General features: G+C 44.5%; 1 protein-coding gene across 4 annotated transcripts in view; it reads right to left on the bottom strand.

The window, feature by feature from the left end:
• The window catches only part of GSK3B (glycogen synthase kinase 3 beta), a 157,022-nt gene extending 140,944 nt beyond the window's left edge, over positions 1-16,078 (bottom strand). For all 4 annotated transcript variants that reach the window (XM_055712463.1, XM_055712465.1, XM_055712461.1 and 1 more), the window contains exon 1: positions 14,841-16,078. In XM_055712463.1, the coding sequence (XP_055568438.1) occupies positions 14,841-14,928 (88 nt within the window). In that variant the 5' untranslated portion in view covers positions 14,929-16,078. The remainder of the gene's footprint in view (positions 1-14,840) is intronic.
• Positions 16,079-25,949: the final 9,871 nt, after the last annotated feature.

Here is a 25,949-nt window from a genome sequence, read left to right as displayed (position 1 = left end):
GCACTCAGGTCAAAAAGTAAAATTAGCAGACTTAAACCTCTGATTAAATACACAGACTTCCCAACCATACTAAGCTCTTCCAAATACAGTACATTTACCTAAACTCCAAGACTAAGGAAGTTTTTAGGCTAGATACAAGGAAGAATTTTTATTTTTTTATTTTTTATTTTTTTTTATGATGAGGGTTGTGAAACACTGGAACAGGTTGCCCCATCCCTGGAAACATCCAAGGTCAGGCTGGACAAGGCTCTGAGCAACCTGATCTAGCTGAAGACATCCCTGCTCATTGCAGGGGGGGTGCACCAGATGACCTTTAAGGGTCCCTCCCAACCAAAACTATTCTACAATTCTTTCAAAATTAGAACTTCATGCCAAGGTTATGACAAACCACTGCATATGCTAAATTCCCAGACTGAAGCTAACCTCTCAAGATTATCTAGCCTTTAAGTGTTAATAGATGTGGGCAGTTTCACAGACCCTCATGTCCACAGCCAGTAACTGCCAGCAAGCTGCCAGTAGCATGGGGCCACTTCATCCCAAGGGCAGAACTAACAGGATCAGTGTGCTATAACTGAAATTCCTCCCAAGACCATGCAGAAATAATACCATAAGGGACCACAGTCTGCCTTAATTAAAACCTCTCCAAACTTCTATATATGAACTACCTGGCAAACTTCTTCATTTTTAAAGCAGGCACTACTGGGAATCTGACAGCCTTCCTAATGAATTCCAGTGCTCCCGTTGTTCTTAAAAGTTCACTCAACTAACCTAAAGCATGTTTGCTGCAGTTTAAGCCCACAAATTGTTTCATCTCCAGTAGGGAAGACAACAGCTTAGTCTTTTCTTTCCAGCTGTCTTTAACGTATTTAGAGAACATTATCAAAAGAAATATCCCTTTGGTCTCCTCTAAAAGAAACCACACAAAGAGCTTTCAGCTCTCCCTTAGAGCACATTTTCTAGATCTCTGACCATCCCCTTTTGCCTGCAACTCTTCTTCCCCCAGTACAATACCAAAAATAGCTGCTGCACTTTAATTTAGGCTTATTAGCATGCCAAGGCGGCTAACTTCATGTACTTTATATGACATTCCTCTTAATAATCCAGCAAAAATAATGCTACTTTTGCAATATCAGTTGATTCATGGCCACTGTGCAAACAGGTATCTACCTCCAGATCTCCTGCCTTCCCAACTATCCCCACCCTGTTACATGGACAGCCAAGTCTTACTGAAGACTAGCAGACTACATCTGCCCCTGCTAAATTTCATCCTACTTCAGTACCACTGCTTTGCCAAGATCATTTGGGACACATGCTCTTCAGTCCTTGGAGCCTCTGAAGGGAATGCAATCCCCAAGTCTAGAAAGTTTACATAGATCAGCTGCAAAAAAACTTACTACTACACTTTAGAAAACTCCGCAGAACGCCCTTGACCCATCCTTCTTATTTTGGCCACGAGTCCTGATTAACTTCAAAGGAACATTTATTGTACCATGGCTGCAGACCCTTCTTAGACAAACAAAAGTCTGAGTTTCTGCCAGGATATATAACATAGTTAACAGTGTGAAAGCGAACACAGACAATATAAAGACATTTCATTTGTAAAAATAAACATACTGGGTGAGATCAAGGCGTTGCCTAATCCACTTTCCTGTCTTCAAGAGCAGTCATACGCAAATACCCAAAGAATAACACCACAGCAATTAACAGGAGGTATGCATACAGACAGGGGCCTTAAATTATATATACACATATGCCATATATTTTAAGCACATTCAGTAACTTTAACTAACACTAAATTCCATGCTCTCCAGCACTGCATCTTGTTACCCATGTCCAACATCAGTTTACGGGAACAAAGAGCTCTCCACTGCATAAAGCTAAAAAAATGAAAATAATGCTGTGAATGAATTACTGGAGGAAAAAATTAATAGTACTCCATAAAGTACATATTTAGTGTTCTTAGTGGATGATGTGTTTTAAAACAAGCACTTTCATGCCATACAGTTGACTCCATTTACCAGCACTTTCCATGGCTGACTTCCTTTTAAGAGGCTGCAGTTACGTGGTCTACATATACTCTTCTTCAAAGAACAGCCATGGAGTGGGTCACTTTGTAAGTATCTGAAGCATACCATTTTTTTAAAAAGGCAGTTTCAAATAACTTCTAGAGGATTTCAGCTATTTCTCTTTTAGTAGCACAAAGGAGGTTGTTTTTTTTCTTAATATTATGCCAAGACAAAGCAAAAGTGATTCATAACTGCACCAGCCTACCTTTCTGCATTCTACAGAAGAAAAACTCTGGAACTTTCAGTAGCAGCACCAACAATCAAGTCAGATCATCCAACTTCCAATTTGTCACTATAGTTCAGCTCCAGTTTTCACACCATTTAAAGGGTAACACATTACGTAACCTGTATCTCAGGACATCCAAAGAGGTACATTTTTAGAAAGAAGAACACTTCATATAAAAGTTACAAATCTGGTAGAATGCTACTATTATTGCATTAGCTCTTTCTATTTTCACTTAAAAATGGGGGAAGGGTACTATGAGGTCATTGTGTAGTTTATGTTTAATGACTTACATTCCATGCAAACACAAAACCCAGTAATAAATATGGCAGAGTTGATTCCACACACAGAATAATTCCATACAATAGGGTTGAAGAAACTGGTAAGAAACAACAATGGTCAAATAGTCACTACCTGATTCCCTGTATGTTTTTTAGGTATAAGTGGCTTTCACATCAACACAGAAAGAATGAAAAATCAAAGTAAAATAGCACAAGAGATGCCCAGAGCAATTCAAAGGATTTCAACAAAAAATCTCCAGTTCAGTAACATCTGCTCTTTTCAGTGTCAGATGAAAGCTCATTATTCCTCTTCACCTGCAGACAAATTCTCCACCCCTTTATTATCTTTCCCAACAAAATCCTGGACATTATCTGAATTTTTAGAAATATGGGCCTTTGTTTTCTACTGTACTTCGGAATAACAGGTCTTTCAAATAAACCAGCCACAAAAAATTGTGTTTATAGTCTCAAAGCTATACTGTAATACCCTATGGACAGAAGTCTTCTAGAAGATCTAGTCCTCAGCACTGACACTGTTCTTACTGCATAAATGCCCTGCATCAGTTGTACAATGTAATGGACCACTGATATATTTTTCATACACTTCTCCCTCGTATTTCCTCGAAAAGTATTTGGCATACTAGCACACCAGACAGAAATGCCACTCCCTACCCCCACCCCCCACCCAAATTGCTTACTCCATTCATGCAGACTCAAGACATACCTGCAAAGTGTGAAGTGAGGGCTGCTTACCCCCGCTAACAAATCCATACACCAGCAAATCCCAGTGCATCATGATGCTGGGACTTCACTGAAAGCACTGCAGCATGCAAGAATGCTGGGAGAGGTGAAAACACCACAGTACAGAAGGCACCAGGCTGCACGGCAAGTGCAAACAGCCAAAGAAAAGAGCGTTACAACCTGTATGTTACGAGTCTTCCCAGATACTCAAAGAACAATACCATGAGCAGCTTTGAAAGTAAATACAGACTTTGGTACTTATACATTAAGGTGCAAGATCAACCTACCCAAAATGTAGAAGGAGGAAAGGGCAGAGGGTTGCAGCTTCTAAATGACAGTATATGCTACATTAGCAGGAACCTTGCTTGAAATATCAACAGCGTTGTCAAATCCCCATGTTTGTCACAGCAACACTACAGTAAGAATGGTTTAATGTAATGCTTTGATTGCCTAGCCAAAAAGTGACAAACTATAATTTCCTTTGAAAAAAAAAAAAACCAAACAACAGGCAGATGTACACCTACTACAGGTGTAGGTGAGGGCTTTGGGTTTTTTTGCTTTTGCAATAATATCCTGAAAGATCCATGGGCATTGAGTCCCAGCACTCAGTACACATTGTTATAGGTTCAGTAAATAGTACTGCAAAACTTTTAAGCTTGTCTTAAGCCTCCCCCTATACAAAAAAAAAACCTGAACTCATTTAATGAAAATAAAGTCTTATGTTAATCACATAGTTTTCAGGTAAGGGCATAGTCACCAACCTCTCAAGAGTTTTAAAAATACTCAATTTTAAAGCCACATACACACAAACATCTTGACAATTTATCAAAGTCAGAAAACCTATTTCCTACCTTACAAGTATGTTCTTTAACAACTGGCTTGCTGACAACCCCAACACAAAATCTGCAACCAGGAGAGAGTTCTCCCATAGTCACAACATTCAAAGAGAAAAAGGCATTTAGAGCAACAGAAGACAGCACATTAGCTTGCAACGCCACTTCTTTCAGAGCTCACTTAGCAGCATCAAAATTAAATGTTAATGCTAGCAGGATAGACATTACCAAGTCACAGAACATATCATGTGAAGTCAAATGAGAAACAGGTTCACTATTTCTGACAAAAAAATTATTGTTTGAGTATTAAAACATTACTCCCAAGTTTGGTCTGCAGAAATCTAAGTAGTCAACCCAGATTTGGCAGAACATTTTAAAGCAGTCTGTAAAGGCTTTAAAGCAGAAACTCTAAAGCAAAGCTTTCACACATGGTCTAGGTTTAAATTCCAGATCCCAGAAACCTAGATCATCTCCTCCCTTCCATATCATATTTCTGACAATGCGTATGTGTGTGTCCTTCTCTACACTCAGATGTAAAAAAAGTAAAAGGAGCTGCTAGAGCACAACTTACCATTATTTGTTCTCATTTGGAATCTACTGATTTTGAGTTGATCTGCCAGGAACCCCTTCCTGATTCCAACTGCTCTTTTAAAAGAACAAACAACCCACACAAAAAAAAAAAACACCTAAAAAAATCCACAAAAAACCCCACACACCAAAGCAAATGCCCCCACAATGTCCAAATAAACTAAAAGGCATACGTAGCTACTACATGTTCTAAAGTAACTCTAGAAGAAATTTCTATTTTGTAATTATGCCAAAAAGAATAAAAATCAGGCTTTCAATTTTGAAGTGGAGGCAGTGTCATTGTCTCAATACAAGTATTTATAAAGTATCGTAATTACAAAAAGTTATGGACATGGCACAAACATCTCTCCGCTACTCCCTTTTAGAGTTGGCCCACTGTAATAAAAACTTAAGAGTCAATCATGAACTGCTCAAACATTACTAGTGACAAAATAAAATAGTGTATTATAAAAAAATCCACAGACTATTACATAAAGCCAAAGCATTGACACCACACAGTGTTGTTTGATGCCTCATGAATACCTATACCTGTCTGCAAAAACCCGCAAGTATTTCAAATGTGGCACCTGGGAAAACAGCTGCCATTCTTTTGCTGTCACCAAGCCCAGCAATGCCCTTATCAGCTTCCAGGGACTCAAAGCCAGTAACTCCAGCCAAAAAGAAGCTTTAGTCTACGAAGTTGAGTCTTTCATGAAATAGATTTGGTGGTATTTGTTACTCTAAGAAGATCTTCCATTATGCCAACTACGTTTCTAAAGCACAGTCCAACTGAACGACACTCAGAGAATTTGCTGGTGAACATTATTACTCAGACATGTAAAGACTCCAACAAACACACTCAACTGCCAGCCCCACATCACTTGCATAATAAAAATCTAAACACAACCTCAAACTCACTCATGCCTAGTATACTGGTCAAGGATGAGCAAGCTCTGAGTTGAGCTCAATCTAAAAACGCCAATACCTTCCCCTTTGGGAGTTACAATCAAAGCTCTCCCTGACCTCTCACTGATGCACATCATCTAAAGTTTTGGCCAAAAATTTCTGGAATAGTAAAGTTCTCCCAGTCTGCACAGATCTCATGCTTTTGTCTCTAGTACATTCACTAGTCGATCCACTAGAAAAACAGAAGAAACCACCTAGCTTTCCACGGGCCTTTAAAGCATTTCCCCAAGACTCAAATCAACTCTGCAGCCCGTTGTGGTTACTAAAACACGTACTCCAAAATTAACAACTTCTGTAAACTGATTTCAAAGTCTCTAAAACTGAAAGTTGACTAGTAAGGTTTCTGTATTCTCTGAGGAACACGGGGGGGGAAAAAAGCTATTAACTTGCAACTACTACACTGCAATACACTATACATACCCACGGCTCCCAAGCCAGTACATACAATCATGAGTAAGATTGCAAGATTAGAAGTGAGATGATACGATCTTCTCAAGGACAACATCATTTTCCGCTTCTTTAGGTTTCAATTGAGCAATTGTATATATAAAGAAAAACCATTCCAGAAGCCTTACATCTGCTCACCTGCACTTATGCCTTGCCAGAAAGCCTTTATTCTCTCAGCAAGGCACAAAAACATTCTTTCTGATGCAGATACTCCAACTCTCCTAAGCGTGGGGAAATTCATTTATGGCTATGGACTTCATTCACAGGGATACAGATCTGTGCCAAATGATTCATGTTTATTTGGCCAACAACCAAATAATCTGCTGATTTAGCCTGATGAATTTGTGTCCCCTTCCACCCTCAAGGAAACCCACTGAATATAGGTCAATTAATTGTGTTACTTTTGGGGTTTATAGATACAAAACACAAATGAGGCACGTGAGAGATGGGATACAAATAATAACATAGGTTATATGTAACTGTTTGCAGCAGGGTGCGAATCAAGAAAACCAAACAGATTGGTGCTATCAACTGCAACGAAATAGTTTTTCCTCTTTCTACACTGCAAGAAAAAACAAATTCTTCTTTGCAGCAGCAGTCATATTTTAATTTATCTTTCTGCAAAACATATTCTTGGCCTCTCTGAAAATTAAACAATTGCCTGCATTCCTGGCAGAAGATATTTCTTTGAACTACAGGGCTTGTAGCCGACCAGAATTACATTCCTACTAAAAAAGTCAAAAGAGACTATGTTCTACAGTTGTGGCTGTAAGAAGTTTGCCTTGGTTGGAAAAAATTCAGCTGCTTCCCTTCTGGTTATATCTTCAGAGCCAACATCCAACTTCTCTCCTTCTAAGTACTCTGATCCAAAAGCCTGTGGCAACTTTTGTCACTATGCTCAGACACTTATCTCTGTGCATGCACAGGAGCACAGTATTCCTAAGTCCCGTACACCCTCTACAACATTATTTATCCAGTGGTATCAATCAGGAACATCCTCCCTTCCTCTTCTGATCAGCTGGTCTCTTATTATGACCACATACTGTCAGGCACCTGGACTACTAACAGGTTTCTTCAAATCCACCCAACTGCCTCAAGAGACACGTCCGTCAAGCAATGTAACTATACTACTACATGTTCCTGTGATGCATTACATTTAAGAGACACTTCACAGAGTAAAAAATAAAACCAATGGAAGCTACCTAAACAAAGGAAAAATACTAGCAGCTACCTCTATAAATAATTCAATTCTACCTTATCGTAATACCAGCATAACAGTCATTCGCTACTTTCAACATGACTACATTGGTCATTAAAACCAACAAAGCAAAAGACATTTGGCCCTATCCAGACCTATTACAGAGCTGTGAAACTATTTTTCTTCGCTGTAATTTCACTGAAGTGAATTTCCTATGGCAGGCACAAAGGCCCTCCACAACCCCACAGCACTATTTCTTCAGCTAAACTGATTCCACATTACTGATGCAGAAACCCTGCAAATCATCAAAAAAATTTATCACAAGAAAGATACCTGGCAACTCACTTTTACCTAGTTAATATCAGCACACTAGCCAAGTGCATGTGCAGGACACACTGGTACTGGTATTAACAGCCCCTCAGCTGATGGGGCTAAGCCAGAACATACTGGGCCCACTGCTACAGTGAGGTGGCAATACTCTTGGCAAGGACCAGTGCACTCCCTTCAGAAGGAGCTGCCGCAGTATGGCTTTTGTAAAAAAAAATATATATAAATAAAAAAAAATAAATGGCCCTTGGTGCTTGACACTGACAAGCTATCTTACCACTTTCCTTTCTTACATTGTAAGACAGACTAGGTGAGAACACAAATTGCCTTAAATGCTTAGATCTACTTCCCGTCTGCAAGAGATAAAAGTACAGAATGAACTGCTTTGCTTTATTTCCTTTTCTGAACAACAGACAAGTCATCTGTGGCAAGAGCACCTAATGAAAAGATTCTTTGATAGCACTGATCATACAAGTTAAAAAAAAACACTGTCCACTTCTTTTAGAGGCACATCGGTATGACTTCTGGGCATCCACATTTTTGACAGTTCTCAGAGGGTGATACAGAAATGCTTTCAGTAAGGTCTCCAACATGGATTTCTGTCAAAATCATCTCACCTCTCCTACTGCATAGGCAGAACATCACACAGCAGCACGGTCAAAGGCTGTAGTATCAAGTCAAACATGCCCTGCCTCATAGACTACAGCTAGATAACTGACCCTCTCTCTCCATGGCGTGGTAAGCTCGTACCAATGGGAGCAGGAGGGATCCTGAAGATTTGGTGAAATCTGTTCTTTCACGTAGAGTGGTTACCAATATAGAGTTCACAAAAGCTTCAGGTAGAGCTTCATTTTAGGCTTCTGTTTAATGAGATACAGCAGTGCTGACCAGGAATACCTCATCTGAGCACAACTATGATGTTGTATCCGTTGCTCACAGAAGTGTTATCTCGCTACCATGTCTCACACCTTTCCCGCCTTAAGACCAGATTGCTTCAATGCACTCAATATACGGTTACACTTTAAATCACTTCAAAAAATATAAAGTGGCACAGATCATCAGCCCTCCAAACTTAAGCCCTCCCCAAGGGCAGTATGCAGCACTTTGGCAACAATCTCCATCAGACGAGAAGTGCCAAGGGGGTTCCCAGTTTTGCACCCAAAAAGAGGGTGTCTGACCTGTACAGCACTCACGGGTTTGAGCCTTTATGTCTGAGGGAGTATCTTCCCTTGCCACACTGTGAAAGCTGTTATTAGCATTTATTTCCAGCATGCGTAAATAAAAGAGCATCTATTTGTGCAGCTTACTGAAGCGCTGACAAGACAAAATTCTAGATTTTATATGGACTTGGGTCAAACAAAAATGAGGAGAGCTGTTTTGCAAGACATTTAAACTTTCAATAAGCTCCTTTTCATAGACACTAAGGTTTGTTCATCTTTCAAGCCTGCACTGGGCTGATGCTCATTAAATTCAGAAAGCAGCCAAGTAGCTCCACCAGCCATAGAACTTCTGCAGGAGACAGCCACTTTAGCACTTCCCACACTAGCTATGGGTGACAAAGTCCTCAGAGTAAAGTTAATTTTTTTTAACAAAAACAAAAGGGAGAGAACTCCAAAAAAATGTTCAAGTCTTAAGTCTACAGAAATTTCTGGAAACTCAAAGGTAACAGACCTTCAATTTAAAATGGGACTCATCAAGTCATTCAAAGCAAAAAGACTGCAACAGCTTGAACCAAGAGGTTACTAGTGTTCTCCAACCACACTGCACATTATTAGGTAACGTGTTCAAATAATTAAGGGTTTAGCATAAATTCAGTTTCAGAAAGTGCTAGAGCTGGTCACAGCACAAAGCTTTAACTAGAAGCTTTTTGCAGGCACAGATACCCTATAGGCTTTCAAAAATCTTCTTTACATCACTCATCCATCCAGGTCAAGAAAGAACATGGGGTGGGGCAACAGCAATAGCCAATAACCCACAGATCTGTGTCATTATGAAGACCCGCAATGAGTAAACTGGACACCAATATTGGAAAAATCCTCTATGTTCTACCTAAAATAGCACTTAGAGATGGAATATATCAAATTTAAAGAACTCTTAGGGCAGCAGAAGGAAACCCTTCACCCTGTGGGGTGATCTTCAGCAATAGATGCTGAAGAACTCCCTTCCTTATCCCCTAAGAGAAAGATCAGAGTACATCAGCTACTGCTGCTTTGTGATACCTACAAGGCCCTACCAAATTAACGGATGAAGTGATGTAACAACTTCCAGCGCCAGGACACATACAGGCAAGGAACAGACACCATAAGCCATATGGGTTTCCACAACTGTGTAAGAACGTGAATGGTTAAAATATTGCTAAGAAATACAAAGTTGAATCAATTGATAATACAAAAGATGATCACCTCCAGGAAGCTGCATAGGGAAGAGAACACACACAAAACAGTGATGGAATAAGAAGAAAAGGTTCAGGATAAACCCCAGTAAGTCTCACAACACCACCAAAAAAAACACAAACCACCAAAACACAACCACCAAACCACAAACCCACAGAAATAAGACACAAGGGTCATAGCAGAATAACTAACCAACTTATCATCTGACAGGTTCCATTTGGCATACCTCACTTTTTTTTTTTATCAGTGATTTTTTTCCTGAACTACCGCTAATGACATGAATAAAGAGAAAATAGTTTCCCAGTGTTAGAATTAAGTACAGCGAGCAGCAGTTTTATTTCTTTTCAAAGTGCAAGGCACGAGTTTGGGGCACTGTAGCACAAGACACATTTCACTGTAGCGCACGTGGTGATTAACTGACCCCGTTAGTGCAATTTTTTCATGTCTAGGCATGAGGAAAGCTGCTCACCCAGCAGCAGTCAGAAAGCTGGACAGGGCTAGGATCGGCGACGGCCAGACACATAATGCTCAGCAGGCTTCTGGAAGGGAGTAATCTTCTTCTCTCCAGCAAGGACAGCAGGATGGGCAGCTTCCAGTTTCAGAAACCAATTAGGCAGAAACTGCTATCAAAGCAACAGAGAGGGCCCTACCCTAACTGGGTTGAGAAACAGAAGGTAGCATTATCTCAATTGTTTTGCCACTTTCAACAGCCCCACTCATTCCTTCTCACTTAAGTTGCCCAGGGTGCTCTTTTCGAAGGCTCTTCCCACACACCTACCTGGACATCACACAGTATTAAATTAAGCTTGTCACCTAAATGCCACGTGCTACCTAAGCAGCAGTCACTTTTATGTCCTGAATTGTGGAGTGGCTACTAACAGAGCAACAAACTCACAGACTTTATTTCTTCATGAACCACATTTTAAAGAGCTGTTACAATAGTGAAAGATGCGCCATGCTCAAACACCAGCAGTAGTACCATGTGTGAGCAGTACACAGCAATATAGGTTTACCAAGCTGAAGTGCTTCTGCAAGATTATAGAGTGCAAAACCCTGTGCATTTAAGAAGAGAAAAACTTCAACAAAACCCAAGTTTGGCACCACCATAACATTCTTTCAGAGAGTCCAAGATTAATTATTACAAGATTGTCCTTTAGATTTTGCAACCAAGAGTACGTGTACAACATCAGAATTAGCTAAAGCAAATAAAATTGCCTTCCTCACCCTCCAAGTTAACAAATTGTGCATAACCAAGTACAGAGTCATGACATTCACACATGGAGCAAAAAACTCTTCATGGCCAGCATTAGCCATGACATTATTTACTGCAGACCAACAAGATAATTGGCTACAGTTACAATAAGTAATGTTGTCTACAAGGACTTGGTGTTACTTGAAACACTTATTTTTCCAGAAGCTCAGGGAAGGAACAAAAAAATTAAAAAATCAATTCCACAGTCATTAGATGAAAATTCTCCACAAACTTTGCAACTTCTATTTTTATACAGATATTTTTGGTCATGTGTTGCATGACTACCCTCTATATTTCAGGATTATTTTTGTCCCATTTGGGAAACAATGTACAACTGGAAGCAATGCAAGAACTAGGTGAAGAACAAAAGAAAGCTTCAAGCTCATACCTCTTCTCTTACAGTATAACCAGCAGGTTGATAGTATCAGCAAGTGGAGAACTGGAAGCTCATCTCCCTCTTGCCCTGTTGAAAGACAGGCTCAACACAAGGAGCTCATGCACTTCTTTTTTGGGGCAGAGAAAGCCTACAAACCCAGCAACACAGCCCTGCACAAAGAATTACCTACTTGAAAATTACTTCAATGTAGAAATTCATATGGTGGGGTGGAAAGAACAGCTGAGTGACTCCAAAACCACCAAAATATAAATACAGAAAAAAAACCCAATGGATTTCAGAAGATGCTAGACTCTGGTATGGCTTGAAAGAGATACAAGAAGGGCACAGGGCTCCTACACTTGCAGAGATGTTAAAATCCTTGTAACGTCTATTACAGAGTAAGGAGAGCAGCATGCATGAGAAGTCATCACCCAACAGGCAGAGGAGAACCAGCTGCTGGTGATCGCCCATCCATCCTTTCATTCCTGGTTCAGGCTTTCTTACCAACTTCTGAGAACAAAGTCTCATAAATAATACAGGGAAGAGATGAAAAATCCTTCCTCACTCTTTCTCCCCCACACACCTTGGGGAGAAGAGCAATCACTTGTACCTGTACCGTTCTAGTACTGCTCCTCCCAGGTAACACAAGGATCATTTTATCAATCCTTTCCTCATCACTTGGATACATCCTTCCTAGGTAACTGTTGCAGTGCTCAGCGAGGAGCAGCAGTAGCTGCAGAGACACCAGAGAAAGAGTGACTTCATCATCTAAATTCACCACTACTCCAGACTTCGAAATAAAAGCAAAAATGTTAATGTCAAGTCAGGTTTTGCTCCCTGATCACTCAGAAAACATCGGCACCAAGACAGATGTACCAAAGATGTCCAAGAGACTCAAAAGATACCAATCCATCAATTTTCACCTACCTCACAAGGACTCTTTTGTCCCAGCTTTCACTCAAAAAAGCTCAGAACGTAACAAAGTAACCGATATAACTAAGTCCGTAAATATATAGCAAAATGAAAGATGCAAGCAATCTCTCTGTTCACCACACAAGTGATTTCCCCTCCCCCTTGCCACCTCAAGCACTCAACACTGGTAATAGGTAGCTTGCTACATCATGCCATTAGATGCTACCAAAACTCACAAGAACCAGAAAAATACAACCCTTTTTGACACCCAGACATTTTTCTCTCTTACAACGCAATAAAAAAAAAGTTAACTTCCTGAACCATCTTACATGGATGACTTAACTGAAAATATAAGCTGCATTTCCCACAGAGTCCTTGTATGCAATTCTCCTGCTTTGTTCTGACTTTTTTTTCCAGACAGCAGAAGGACCAGGAGCACATGACTAGAGCGACTGTGGGGGTTATCACAAGTGCATGTGCTTTATGCTACGGCCTTTGTTTCTCCCTCAGCATTATACACTTGGGATTGTTTCATATTTGCAAACTTGTTAGTCTGCATCAGTTAGCACCCTCTTCACAGGCAAGCATCTGTCTAGTCTTTACCTCAAATAAACGGGAAAGGAGCATCAATGACCTTTCAAGAATCAAGCCGTAGAGCTTGAATAAAACAAAATTAGTTGCTGAGCCTGACAGGTCTAGGTCTCAGTTGGTTTAGACAGCCACCTGCAGAAATACTGATCAACAAGACCTGCTTCCTATTCCACGCACGCATAAAGTAAATCAATAAATTAAAATGGAGTCACCCACTTTCTCCATACAAATCAAGAATCCTTAATAAGTTGTCACGCTGGACCTGATCAAACATATGTTCTTATGTTACTAATGGGTGTAGTTAGTGTATATATGGGGGGTTTTGGGTTGTGGGGTGGTTTTTTTTTTTTCATTATTTTTTTTTTAATGCTGCAGGCAAGCTGATCATGCACATACAAGGTAGACTACAGACCCTGAGCCAAACGTTCTCTTCAAGGCTTCAACTGCAGTGGAAGACATTTCCGTGCAGAAAAACATCAGAATTTCTGATCTGTCAAAAAGCTCACAATCTTACAGCGCTTCGTCATGAAATGCATAAAACGATGTGATACATGCACGCATGCACAGACAGAGCCATGTCAGGTGTGGCTGTACGCAAGTATCAAATAGATCAATCAAATGGTAATGCATATCAAGCATTCCCGGTCCCATAAAGATGCCACCCTGCGTGTCTGTGAGAAAGATTAAAATATCTCTGAAAACTACACTATTAATGCAAATCTTGCAGAACAATTTAGTTGTTAAGGTGAACACATTCAATTGAAGAGTTAAGAAATTCCCTATTATAAGCATATAGCCATCTTTAGCGACTCTGAACAGGGCCTTTTTCCATTCCCACTGTATATTTCTTCAGATTTATTAAATATTTTTACCTCACATAAACCAGCTAACCCCACCAGCTAGAACACGAAGGATGGGCACATATTAAACACAAATTCCAACATGCCTATGCAGAATAAAAGCACAGGCCTCATTCTTTAAAATATTCCTCTGATCAGAAAACTGGAAAAGGCACGCCAAGCTCGAAATAACTACTCCCTAGGCTCACACAGCAAAATAACCATTTTCTTATCCTCTGTATTGAGCATTTTACCAGAGCCTGGAGGATATTAGAGAGACACCTTTTGTAAGCTCCCCTCCCCCTCTTTTTTTTTTTTTTTTTTTTTGGAAAAAGGGCTGGACTAAAAGGTGCTCACACCCGATCTACGGGTGCATGGAAAAATCTTCCAAGCTCTCTCCTTCAGAGGGCTTTTAAATCCATAAGGAACGCGAATGTCACAGCCCTACCTGTGTGCCCGCAATTCGTTTCCTCCTTTCGAAGGGGAAATGAAAAGGAAACGCAGGCGACGGACCTTCCAATCCGTTCCACAAAGGGGGGGGGGAATAAATAAAATAAAGGGGTTTTAATTAGCCAGAGGCCGCTCACAAGGCTGGCAGCGACCAGAGGCGAAGGAAGAGGACAAACCACCGGGCGTTTTTCGCCCAGCAGGCCCCGAACGGAGCGGCGGCGTGCGCCTATTCAAGGTTAATGGGGAAGGGGGGGAAGGGGAGAGAAAGGAGCTGCCTCCGCCGGGCCGGGGCCGCTCCCCCGCCGCCCCCGCTCCCCGCCCGGGCCCGGTCAGGGACTGAGCCCCGGCCCGGCCCGCCGCCCCCCGCGGGATACTCACGGCTAACTTTCATGCTGCCGAAGGCCGAGGGCTGCTGCACCGGCTTGCAGCTCTCCGCGAAGGAGGTGGTCCTGGGCCGCCCGGACATGGTCTCCCGCTCCTGCTCTGCCCCGATCACCTCTCTCTTCCTGCCTTCCCCCTCCGCCGCGCCCCGGCGGCTCGGCGGGCCCGCCTGCCGCTGCCTCGCTCGCTCAGCTGGAGGAGACGGGCGGGACGCGCCACATGAAACGCCGGGCCCCCCCCTTCCCCCCCCCGGGGAAGCCCCCTCCCCTCTCGGTCTCTGTGGCGCTCTTCGCCCGGCTGCTGCTTCTTCCTCCTCCTCACGCCGCCCGTTTCTCACAAAACCATCCTTCCCGGCCGCGCCGGTGGGTCCGAGAGCCGCCTCCGCCCAGTCCGCAGCCCCCCCGGCGCCGCTCCCGCTCCCGGCCGCGAGCGAGGGGGGTTTGCTAGGCCTCGCTGCCCCCACCCTGGGCGCCAGTCACATGGGGCGGAGGCTCACGGCCCGGCTCCTCTGATCCCGCCGCTGCGTTTCTCTTTTCGGCTTTTTTTTTTTCTTCTTCTTCTTTTTCTTCCGCCTCTTCCTTCCCCCTCCCCTCTCCTCTCCGTCCCCCTCGCCTCTGAGGGAGGCGGCAGGGAATGGGACTATTTTTTCCCCGGCGGAGGGATCTCGAGGCTCCCGGAGCCGCCGGCAGGAGGTGATGAGGCCGCTCGCAAGAGGATCCGGCAGGGGCGATGGGATCCGCGGCGGGCGGAGTAGGGGTGAAGCGGTCCGGGCGGCCTCGCTCGCTCGCTGAGTCTTCTCAGTGCGGCGCTGAGGCGGCGGCCACGGCGCGGCTCCTCATTGCGCCCGCAGGGGCAGCTGGCGGCGGCTCAGGCTGGGGACGCTGCACTGCGGGCGGTGGCCGCCGGCGGCGGCGCAGGCCATGACGGCGGCGGCTCCCCGGCTCCTCCTCAGCCGGCTTCAGAGCGCTGGCGGCGGCGGTTGCTGCTGCTGCTTCCCCGGGCGTCCAAGGCACATGAGACTAGCCCGCCCGGCTGAAGCCTCCTGCCGCTCCCTCCCGGCGCCGGCTGCTTCCCGCCGGCCCCCCCTCCCCGTTTCTGCCGATTAGTCCCTTTGTCCCCGCTGCTGCCTCCGCTGCGTGCCGGGTTCCTGCTGCTGCGCTCTGTGTGTGCGCCAAAGCCGCGCAGCCGCCTATGCCCGTCGCCGCCCTACGCTGCGGAACGGCCCTAAGCACCTTCTGTGAATACCCAGCCGAAGAGCCCAACGCACTCGCTAGCCCCCAGCCCGAGGCCCTTACGGAAACACCCGAGCCGTCTCGGGACCAATCCCCAGCTCGTTACGGAAACGCCTGTAACGGCTCGCAACCAATCACGAACTCATCGCGGGCGCAGCCGAGTCTCCCCGAAGCGAAACGGCAGCCCAATCGGAAAACGCCGCCACCGCCCTAGCAGCGCGGTCGGGGAGCCAATAGGAAGGAGGCCTCTCTTCCGGCTATCGCCGGGCCAACCCGAAGAGATCCGAAGCGGGGGAGCCAATCGCCTGGCGCGCTGCGCCTGTCACACAGCCCTGGGACGGTTTCAAGCCGCAGCCCGAGGCGGAGAGCGGGCGCGGGCTGCGATTGGCCGCCCCGGCGGAGCGCTCCGATTGGCCCGCGGCGATGAGGCGGCCCGAAGACGCAATCCAGCGCTCCGCCACGGACCAATCCCGAAGCGCGGCGCCGCGGGCAGCGCCCGCTCCCGTCGGGGCACGGCCGCTCACCTTCGTGACCCCGGGGGGCGCGCAGGGCGGGGTGGGGCGAGCGCGCACGCTCAGTGCGGCGGGAGGGCGGGCGCCGCCGCCCCTCAGGCCCGGGCTGTCCCCGGGGCCTGCCGCGGCGCCTGCCTCTCGGCCTGGGCCGCGCAGAGCCGAGCGGGCGGGGCAGAAGCACCCGCGAAATAACGGGAGTTGTGCCTGACACCGTCAGGGAGCGAGGCGCCGCGCGCCCGCCCTCAGGCCCTTGTCGGGCCCGTTGAAGCAGCCCTTGCAGCTGGCCGCGGCATGGTCATCCTTAGGCCTTTGGTGTGAAAACTCGGCGCCTGTGGGGAAGGGGTTGGCAGCGTGGGGAGCTGACTTGTTAAAAAAAATGTGCTGGAAGTCATGGGGGTGGCCATGCAGCTGCGGGATGCCAGTTGTGAAGAAACTGGGCTTGAGCGGTAGGGAAAGAAGACCAAGATGCTTAGAAAGTTCTCCCTATTGTGTGTTAACCAGCAAAACCTTCTTACAGGCAGCTGGGTTTGCCTAGATCTACCAAGCTGGTCCTCATATCCAGGTCTTGGTGCCACCGTGACTGGATTGAGCTTGGTCCTGGCCAGAGTCCCAGGCACTGTTCTGGAAGGGCCTGTACATCTTGATGGCTCTGAAGCATCCCCCAGGGGAATCGGTTCCCGGCCCTGGCAAAGCTGTCGCTGGAGTACTGCTCCCTGCTATGACCTCGGTAAAATTACTCGGCAGACCTCAGCAAAAATTGAGCACTGCTTGCTTATGCCATTAAAAAAAAAAAAAAAAAAAAAAAGTGTTGTTGCCAGAATAGTTCATACCACAAACAAAGTAACTTGGACTAGCAGAAGCACTTTCTGCCAGCGTTACAGTCTAAGAGCTGCTGTTTTCAAGGCTTCGAAATTTTGCCAGATTTACTTCCCCTCCGCCCCCCCCCAGTCCTGTTCTGAACAACATTGCTATGTGAGCAAACAAAGACCTGGCCAAAGGCAGCTAAAATTTATCCTTTACAAGAGCTGTTTTGCAAAACAGAAAGCAAACCCTGTCTCTCAAAATCATCCTGTTCAGCTGTTTGCTTACCCCAGGGTGCTCAGTTTGCTGGAAACCTTTTTTCCTGTCTGGTAAAGTATGAATGGTTTTACCTACTACAAAGGACCTGGCATTGTTTAAGGTTTGATTCTTCATGAGCTACCTGTACAGCTCCGTACAACTGGAAACCTGACAGCTAAGAATGGTGTGCTCTAACAAAGACTAAAAGAGATCTGAAATCACAATATTGGAGTGGTACTGCAGCCACCTCAAACCACCCTACTATATTCATCATTCCAGCCCCCTCTGAGACACCAGTGTATTGAATGTTGCTGAGACACCATCTCAATAAGCCACCAAGCATGAAAATGATGTTTTCTCTCCTGTTTTGGTAGAGGTGTTTGTCCCAGGTGTGACTATTTGTCAAAAATCAAGGGTACAGATTGGATTAGTTTTCTAAAGAGCAATCTTACACAAAAAGACAAAGTAAATATGCAACTAGGCAGTGCCCAGCTCTCCTCTACCTGAAATGCACCACCAGACATTCCAGTAATGAGCTTGAAATACTTTTTTTTTTGGCCTTGAGCACCAAAATGCCAAAGCAAATCACGTTGTCGTGTTTTCTGACAAAGTTCTTTCAAAACGCTATGTAAACAGGAGAACCAACTTAAGGGAGACAGCCGAGCTCTGCTACTTGAAAAACTTGGTCTGAAAAATAGCAGGTGGGGGAGGGTGAGCTCTTTGCTCTAGCATTTCTTGTTACTCCTAATAGTAAATAAAAATCAGACCAATGCATAATTTATTCTGACAGTGTCCATTTGAAAGATGTCCCTTAAAGCTTTATAACGAGTCTATGAACTGGTAATAACAACAGCAAATCAACTTTGTTCACTCACAGAGAACAAGGCTACCTTTGGAAAACAACTTCATGCTTGCCCTCTTGTATATGGTATAACCCTTCCCTCTAATCACCCAATTTCCTCTTCAGTACCAAAACAATCCGTATCAAACCCAAAACTCTCAGTTACTGCTAATGTTACTTTTCTGAATACCAAGTCTATCCATCCACTTGGGGAATGCACATTACAAAAATCTCAGCTGCTCTACTTCCTATTATGCAATCCTGCCCACATTTCTGAGTAATAATTAACCAACCAGCTCTCCAAAGCCTGTCCATTCAGGTCGTAGTGTCTTCTCATCTACCAGGAAACCACAGAAGTGTGCTTAAAGAAGGACTATTGGGTATCTGAAGGGACAGGAAACTATAAAGCAGATCCAATTTCTGTTCGTCTTTTCATAGATTCTTTCCTTAGCTAAGACTGCTTTCAGAAAAACCCTGAACACATGATAAGGGCATCTGTTAAGCCTTAATGCTCAATTTCAAAAATGGACTGACAATTAAAATCATTTGAGAGAGTCATGAGTGAGCTAGTTGCTTTTTTAGACTGAAAGGTTCTCTTTTGACAACATTGCAAAGTTCACATTTATTTTTGGTCCCTTGGCTGATGAAATGACCGCCCTTTAGAATCTGCAAATATAAATAGAATTGACGTTTTAATGATGAGTTTTCACAAGCAACTATTATGCAGTGTCTCAGGCATTAATATTGTTCCAAATCGGGATGCAAGGGGCAGTTTTACAGCTGCTGTGTTTCTGTAACATCCAAGTTCCCAGGGAGGCTGCCTGAAAAGATGAAGCGTCCAACAGAAATTACTGAAGTGTTATCTCTCTGAAATGCCATAAGGTGGCAGTGAATTGGAAAATTGGTACTATTTCTGGGTAGAACAAAGCTTTAAGGAGCTCAGCAGAAGAGGAGGGGAGGCTTGTTTGTTTGTTTGTTTAGGGGTTCTCATTTGTCTGTTTACATTTCATATATATAACCTTCACATCCAGTCCTCTTGATCAGATGCTGAATAGGTCTGCTCCAACATGCACGAGTAGACATGTTCCTGCACAGGGAACTCATACATTTTTTTCTCCAATGCTTCCTTCTCAGATCAGTGGGAAGATTTTCTGTTTGCTTACCTTGCAGCTCTTCCTGTGTCATTCCACCAGAAGCCACGGTGAGAGGGCTTCCTCCTCTGGCCTGATAAGGATGCAATCACTCAAAGCTGTTTTGAACTTTGTTGCGCCACTGAATCTAAACGATATTAATGGATCTACCAGTCTTGCATCTGGATCCTTAATATTGCCAAGGGAGTAATCCACGGAAAATTAAGTGAGATATTGTAATGGTTTGCCTCTTGTTTGATTGCTGTGGGCAAACTCAATGGTTATGGTTGAACTGTAATATTTTTTTTCCAGTGGAAAATCAGAGATTGTAACAGTAACAAATTTACTGACTGCCCAGGCGTTAATGATTAGACAATAAATCCTGAAGAGTGGTTTTGATTTTTGCCGCAGAACAGAATCCAAAAGAATCTATGTTTAGAACATTCACCAGTTGCATTTATTTTTCTGAGCAGGACAGAAGGTTTTAATCCTGAGAACCCAGCGTTTTGCAATGGTTTCCTGTCACAAAATATGTCATCACCAACAATTGCTTCAGAGAGCAGCTGATGTTCTGCTGATTGGGATGTGCGTGGGTGCACCTAGGCCTCGCAAGACTCCAGGTGAGTTTGCCAAAACCAATAGAGCCAAGTGATCCGAACAGTTTCATGTAACAGGAGCTACGGGCAGCTTCCGTTTCCCAATTTTGCGGTGCAGTCGAACAAGCAGAGACACTGAATACAGGTTCAGGGCAACATTGCAACACACAGACAACGTCAGTGACTCACTAAGCAGGCAAATGTGTCCTGTGGAAGTCCTCCCCACTGATGTTCTGCACAGGTTTAAGGCTGGTCTTATCCACTGGCTCTTGAAAGAGGCATCAAGTTTCCCACTGTGCCAGGAGAACATCCTGTGCAGTTGGACAGTTTCCCTTGCTCCAGCATTTGTCTGACCACACCTTCTTCATAAATAACCCTGGAAAACTACAGTGTCCAGAGCCAGAGAAGCTCTGTCAGTCTAATGAGCCTATGACGAGTGTTTCAGACATGTGTTTTCTGGAAAGCAAAAATAATGCTCATTTCCTCAGGAGTCTGAAAGGGTTAAAATCTAGAAAATTATTGGGCTCTCCTGTGTGTATCTTCTCCCTCACATTAGATTCAGTCAAGCAGCACAAGACTGACATCTGTTTGCTTTCTATTTGTATTTTCCTGTGCTGTCAGCAGGTCTGTCTGTTTCTGTAAAGGGGATACCAAGGAGCAGATGGATCATTCTTAACACAACCCTGTTCCCTCGAGTTTCCTGGGGCTTTCTCTGTACTACAGTATTGGTGGAAGGGCCCATGAATGTCCCATGCTCACTATTTCCCTGCCTCCCCAATCAACTTCCAAACTGGCTGTTGAGGATGCATTCAAAATAGAGTTAAAACCAGCCTGATCCCTGAGGCCTTCAGTCCATTCAAGAAAATCTCGTAGGGCTAGGAAGCCTTAACTTGAGGCAGGGGATTAGGACTACTCTTTAGATGGGTCTTGATAGAGATGGGAGAGGCATGGGCAGGGGAAGAGACCCCGGCTGGGTTTCCAAGCCATCCCAGTGACATAGAAGTTGCACAGGGAGCCTAGCACAGCAGCCAACAAAGGAGATTTTTCTCCACTTCCTCCTTCAGACAGCTGGGGGACATTGCACCAGGGTGATGAGGTTTACTGTGCCTTGTCACAAATGCAGGAGGAGGATTTGCTAGTTCCTATTGAAATAGTTTTCAGAAAGAAAGCATTGCATATGGTGCAAGGTGCCAACAGAAGGAGAAGAGGCTGTTGGGAAAGACGTCTGCATCACCAAAGCAGCAAAGAAAGCAGCAATGTGCCTGGTGGGACCTGCCCAGGATGCTGTCCTCGCCGCAAGGGCTCCCTGCGGACCGAAATTACGATCCTTGGCTGCAATGAAATGCTCATAGAGCTCTTGCTGTCACAGCTGCTTTTACCCTGGCTGAAAATAACTGCACGGGTACGGTCTCCCCAGGACAACCAGGTCCCTGGGGGAGAAAGGGGATGATAGTGCTTAGTGTGTTGGAGTCATTCTTGATACCCGCAGGGCAAACTGGGGGGAGTTTAATACACATGTGTCTGCACAGAGCAGGAATTGCTCTGCAGTATACAATGTATAGCAAAATGGTTGAATAGAGCTATGAAACCTTGGTCATTCTACATACATCAGCCGTAGGAGTGAACTTGCACTGTTGTTGTACCTCTTACCTGTGAACTGGGGGTCTGTAGTTTGCAGCCCGGAATTAAAGGTGGTGATTCTACTCAGAACCTGGGAGAACATGCACAGTTAATTAGTAAGTGGCCAAAAATGTAACACTATTTTCATTTTGTTCATTGAGATTTTGCCAAGCACTCTAACTGATTTAATGATCCCTGTCCCTAGCTGCTCACTAATCACCATCGCACACCACTTCCTTCATCTTTGGCTTGCAAATGGTTACTAATTGTTGCTGCATTGTACATCTGGTGTTGACAGCTGTCCTCACCCTGAGATGGAGAGTCAGCTGTTTTAAAAAGGAGAGCCTTCTCCCAAATCGCTGAAACATCTGGGAAAATGTGGTGTCGAAACTGAATTATCAAACATAAAAATTTAGCAAATATGTGGACAGGCTAGAAGTTCTGCAAACACAAAGGTTAAAAGTAGGTACAGGAATCAGAACAGAAAAGACTCACTGCTGTATCTTTAAAATGCATGTCCTGGGTGCTTCCCATAAAGAAGGAAAAAAAAAAAAAAAAAAAAAAAAAGCCTGTTTCCCCTGATTCCCTGTGGACTCCTTGACATAGCAAAATCTTTTACTCTGTGCATAACAGAGTACACTTCCTAGTTTAATCAGACTAACAACCCATGTTGCTTTTGCTTCAGCCTATGAGATGTAATTCAAAAGCTTTTCTACAAGACAGGACTCAGGATCAGGCAGCAAGACCTAAGTGGCTGAAGGCAAGAAACCAGCAGCATGAAAGCACCCAAAAGCCCTAGAAATCAATGGAAACAATTGCATTACTTAAAAAAAATAAATCTTTTCCAGAATCTCATTTCCTTCTGAACATTTTGTGACTGTGATTGTTACAAGCAACCTATTTTTTTTCCCCTCCCTGTTTATTTTGTGTATTTAACAGCACTGAGCATACAGTCCATTGTTTTGCTAATGGTCAGCAAAGCTTATCTCCCGATCTTGCCTGGCCGCTATTGCTCACATGCTGTTCTGTAAGACTTGGATGAGCACTCACTCCTCTCAGACCCTACCAGAGGCTGCAAGCCAGCAGCAAGAGCAAAGCTGAACTCTGCGGGCAACAATGAGTAGGCATGTAAGGACACGGAAAGGAAATGGTTGAGTTTAAACAAGGTTAGGGTGATTGGAGCAGCAGTCACTCCAAAAGTCCCCTAAGAAAAGAGCCTACAAGCAGAAAAAGCCTGGAGGACTAACAACGTGTTTTTGTAAAGAAGTCATTTCAGGACATCTGACTTCAGGGAAGTGCTACATTTATTTATTTTTAATTGGACTGGATTTAAGCCATATCAAGCTGATGATGCCATTCTGAGTTCAAAAGGAAATTCTCTTTGCCTCATAGCCTGGGAGCAAGGGACAATGCAGTTAACAGGAAAGGTGGCACTTTCAAAAGCAGTAGAAGGTAGTATTCTTAAATTCAGCAGATATTGTATATGTCAGGTACTTAATTTTCTAGTCACTGGAAGGTGAGAGACTTCTCCAGGAGATGATTCTGCTTCTCAGGTGGGGCTGATCTTAAACTTCGCCTAGAGGAGCCTCTCTTTTCTCCAAACCTATGGAAGGACCCTAAAAAGCCATGCCTAGTAAGAGGGCTCTGGGGTCAGAAGCCTCCCACCAGGTGACAGGAAGAGTTATATTTCTAACTGGACTCTGAAAGTCACTGGTGCGGGATATCACTGATGAGCAAGTCCCTGGATAATACCGACCCCTGAAATAGGTAGTACTAAACCTCCTATTTTTATTTTTTTTTTTGTAAAGGCTATGAAACATGCTGTCTGACTTCAAATCAGTCTTTAAATGTGGAAGTATGAGAAGGTTTATAAAACACTCTGAAACACCTTGCCCTGCCCACAATCAGGAACAAGACACTGGACTAGAAAAGGGCTGGAGCTGTTTGATAATCAAGGATCATCTCCTTGAAGCTCAGGAGTGGTCCATCCTGGCAAGAAGAAAATTAAGCAATGGTGGCAGGAGGCATGTATGGGTGAACAAAGAGCTCCTGACTAAACTCTGACATAAAAAGGAAATGTACCAATGGTAAAAACAGGGGTAGGTGACCCAGGAGGAAGACCGGTGAGTGTCCTTCAGCAATCCCAGGCTCCTGAGTGAAGGGCCACAAAGCACTGAGGGGGTTGGCCGATGTCATTGCAAGGTGACTTTTTGAAAGATCATGGTGATCAGGAGAGGTTCTTGAAGCCTGGAAGAAAGCAAATGTCACTTCTGTCATCAAGAAGGGCAAGGAGGAGGATCTGGGAAACTTCAGTCCCATTAGTCTCACCTCAATCCCGGAAAAGGCAACGGAGCAAGAAATTGTGGAACAATTTCCAGAAGCATGAAGAGCAAGGAGGTGGCTGAGTGTAGTCCACATGGATTTACAAAGGGGAAATGGGGCTTAACCAACCTGACAAGCAAGCTTGGTGAACGAGGGGAGGGCAGCAGATGTTCTTTGCCTTGACTTTATTAAGGCTTTTGACACCATCTCCCATAACATCCCCACAGACAAGCTGAAAAAAATATGGGTTATAGAAGTGGACAGCAATGTGGATCAAAAAATGGCTAAATGGCTGGACCCAGGGCATCATGATCAGTGGCACAAAGTCCGCCTAGAGGCCAGTCACTAGTGGTAATACCTTGTTACTAGGTCTTACACTGTTTAACATCTTCATTAGTGATCTGGATGATGGGGCAGAGTACACCTTTGGCAAATACACAGATGATACAAAGCTGGGAGGAGCTGATACACCAGATGGTGTGCTGCCATCCAGAGCGACCTGGACAGGCTGGGGAATTGGGCAGGGAGGAATGGCATGAAATTCAACAAAACAAAATGCAAAGTCCTGCACCTGGGGAGGAATAACCCCATGCACTAGTACATGCTGGGGGCTCTGCAGAGGAGGACCTGAGCGGGTCTGGTGGACAACAAGCTGGCCATGAGCCAGCAGTGTGCCCTCAAAGCAAAGACAGCCAGCAACATCCTGGGCTGCATTAGGAAAAGCATCACCAGCAGGTGAAGAGAAGTGATCTTTCCCCACTACTGAGTGGTGGGTGAGCCCACACCTGGAGTCCCTGTGCCCTGTTCTTGGCTTCCCAGTACACAAAAGACATGGACTTACTGGAGCGAGTCCTGCAAAGGGCTGCAAAAATCGATTAAGAGACCAGAGCATCCCTCATACAAGGGAGGACACAGAGAGCTGGGACTCTTCAGCCTAGAGAAGAAAAGACTCAGGAGGAATCTTGTCAGTGCATATAAATACCTGCTGGGAGGGAATGAAGAAGAGGGAGACACTGCCAGGACAAGCAATAAGCATAATTTAAAACACACGGAACTCCACCTGAACACAATAAAACACTTTTTACTGTGGAGGTGGCCAAAGACTGGGGCAGGCTGGCTGGAGAGGTTATGGAGTCTCCATCTCTAAAAAAATACAAAACCTGGCTGGACACGGTCCTGGGTAACCAGCTCTAGCTGATCCTCCTTGAGCAAGGGGGGTTGGACTAGATGATCTCCAGAGGTCCCTTCTGTCCCCCACAATCCTGTGATCCACTACAGCAGTATGCTGTCAGTTCTTGGGCATTTTGCTGATTTTTCCCTAAGGTGATTGTAGATGTTACTGATGTAATTAATTGCACTGAATGCATATACCTTTGAGGATGAGGTGGTTATGAAGAAACCTGAAGTTAATAAAATAGAGGAACTGTCCACAAACAAAATACAGGAACAGGGCATCATCATTCATGGCTGTGAGGTTTTGTGCATGTGCCTTCAGCAGAATAAGCAAGGTGTGAGGAGACGAAGGCTGACAGGGCACACAGGGAAGGGTCAGCTGAGAAGTGGGAGATGAGTGACTTACGACAGCCAGTGCTGAGCATGGTGTGTAAGAATTTCAGTTTTATTTCCCAGTCTATGGCAACCAATGCACCATGAGCTGGGCTGTTTGGGTGGTGGTGGTGGTAAAATTAAAGCCCTAACGCTGTACCAAAACAAGGCACCGAGCATAGACAATTAAATCAGAGGCAGTATTTTCAAGCTGAGCACCCAGAAAATAGAGAAAACACAATTAATGAC

The sequence above is a fragment of the Falco cherrug genome, chromosome 5, assembly GCF_023634085.1.
Source record: "Falco cherrug isolate bFalChe1 chromosome 5, bFalChe1.pri, whole genome shotgun sequence".
In the NCBI taxonomy this organism is placed as follows: domain Eukaryota; kingdom Metazoa; phylum Chordata; class Aves; order Falconiformes; family Falconidae; genus Falco; species Falco cherrug.
This window is presented reverse-complemented; position numbering and strand designations above follow the sequence as displayed.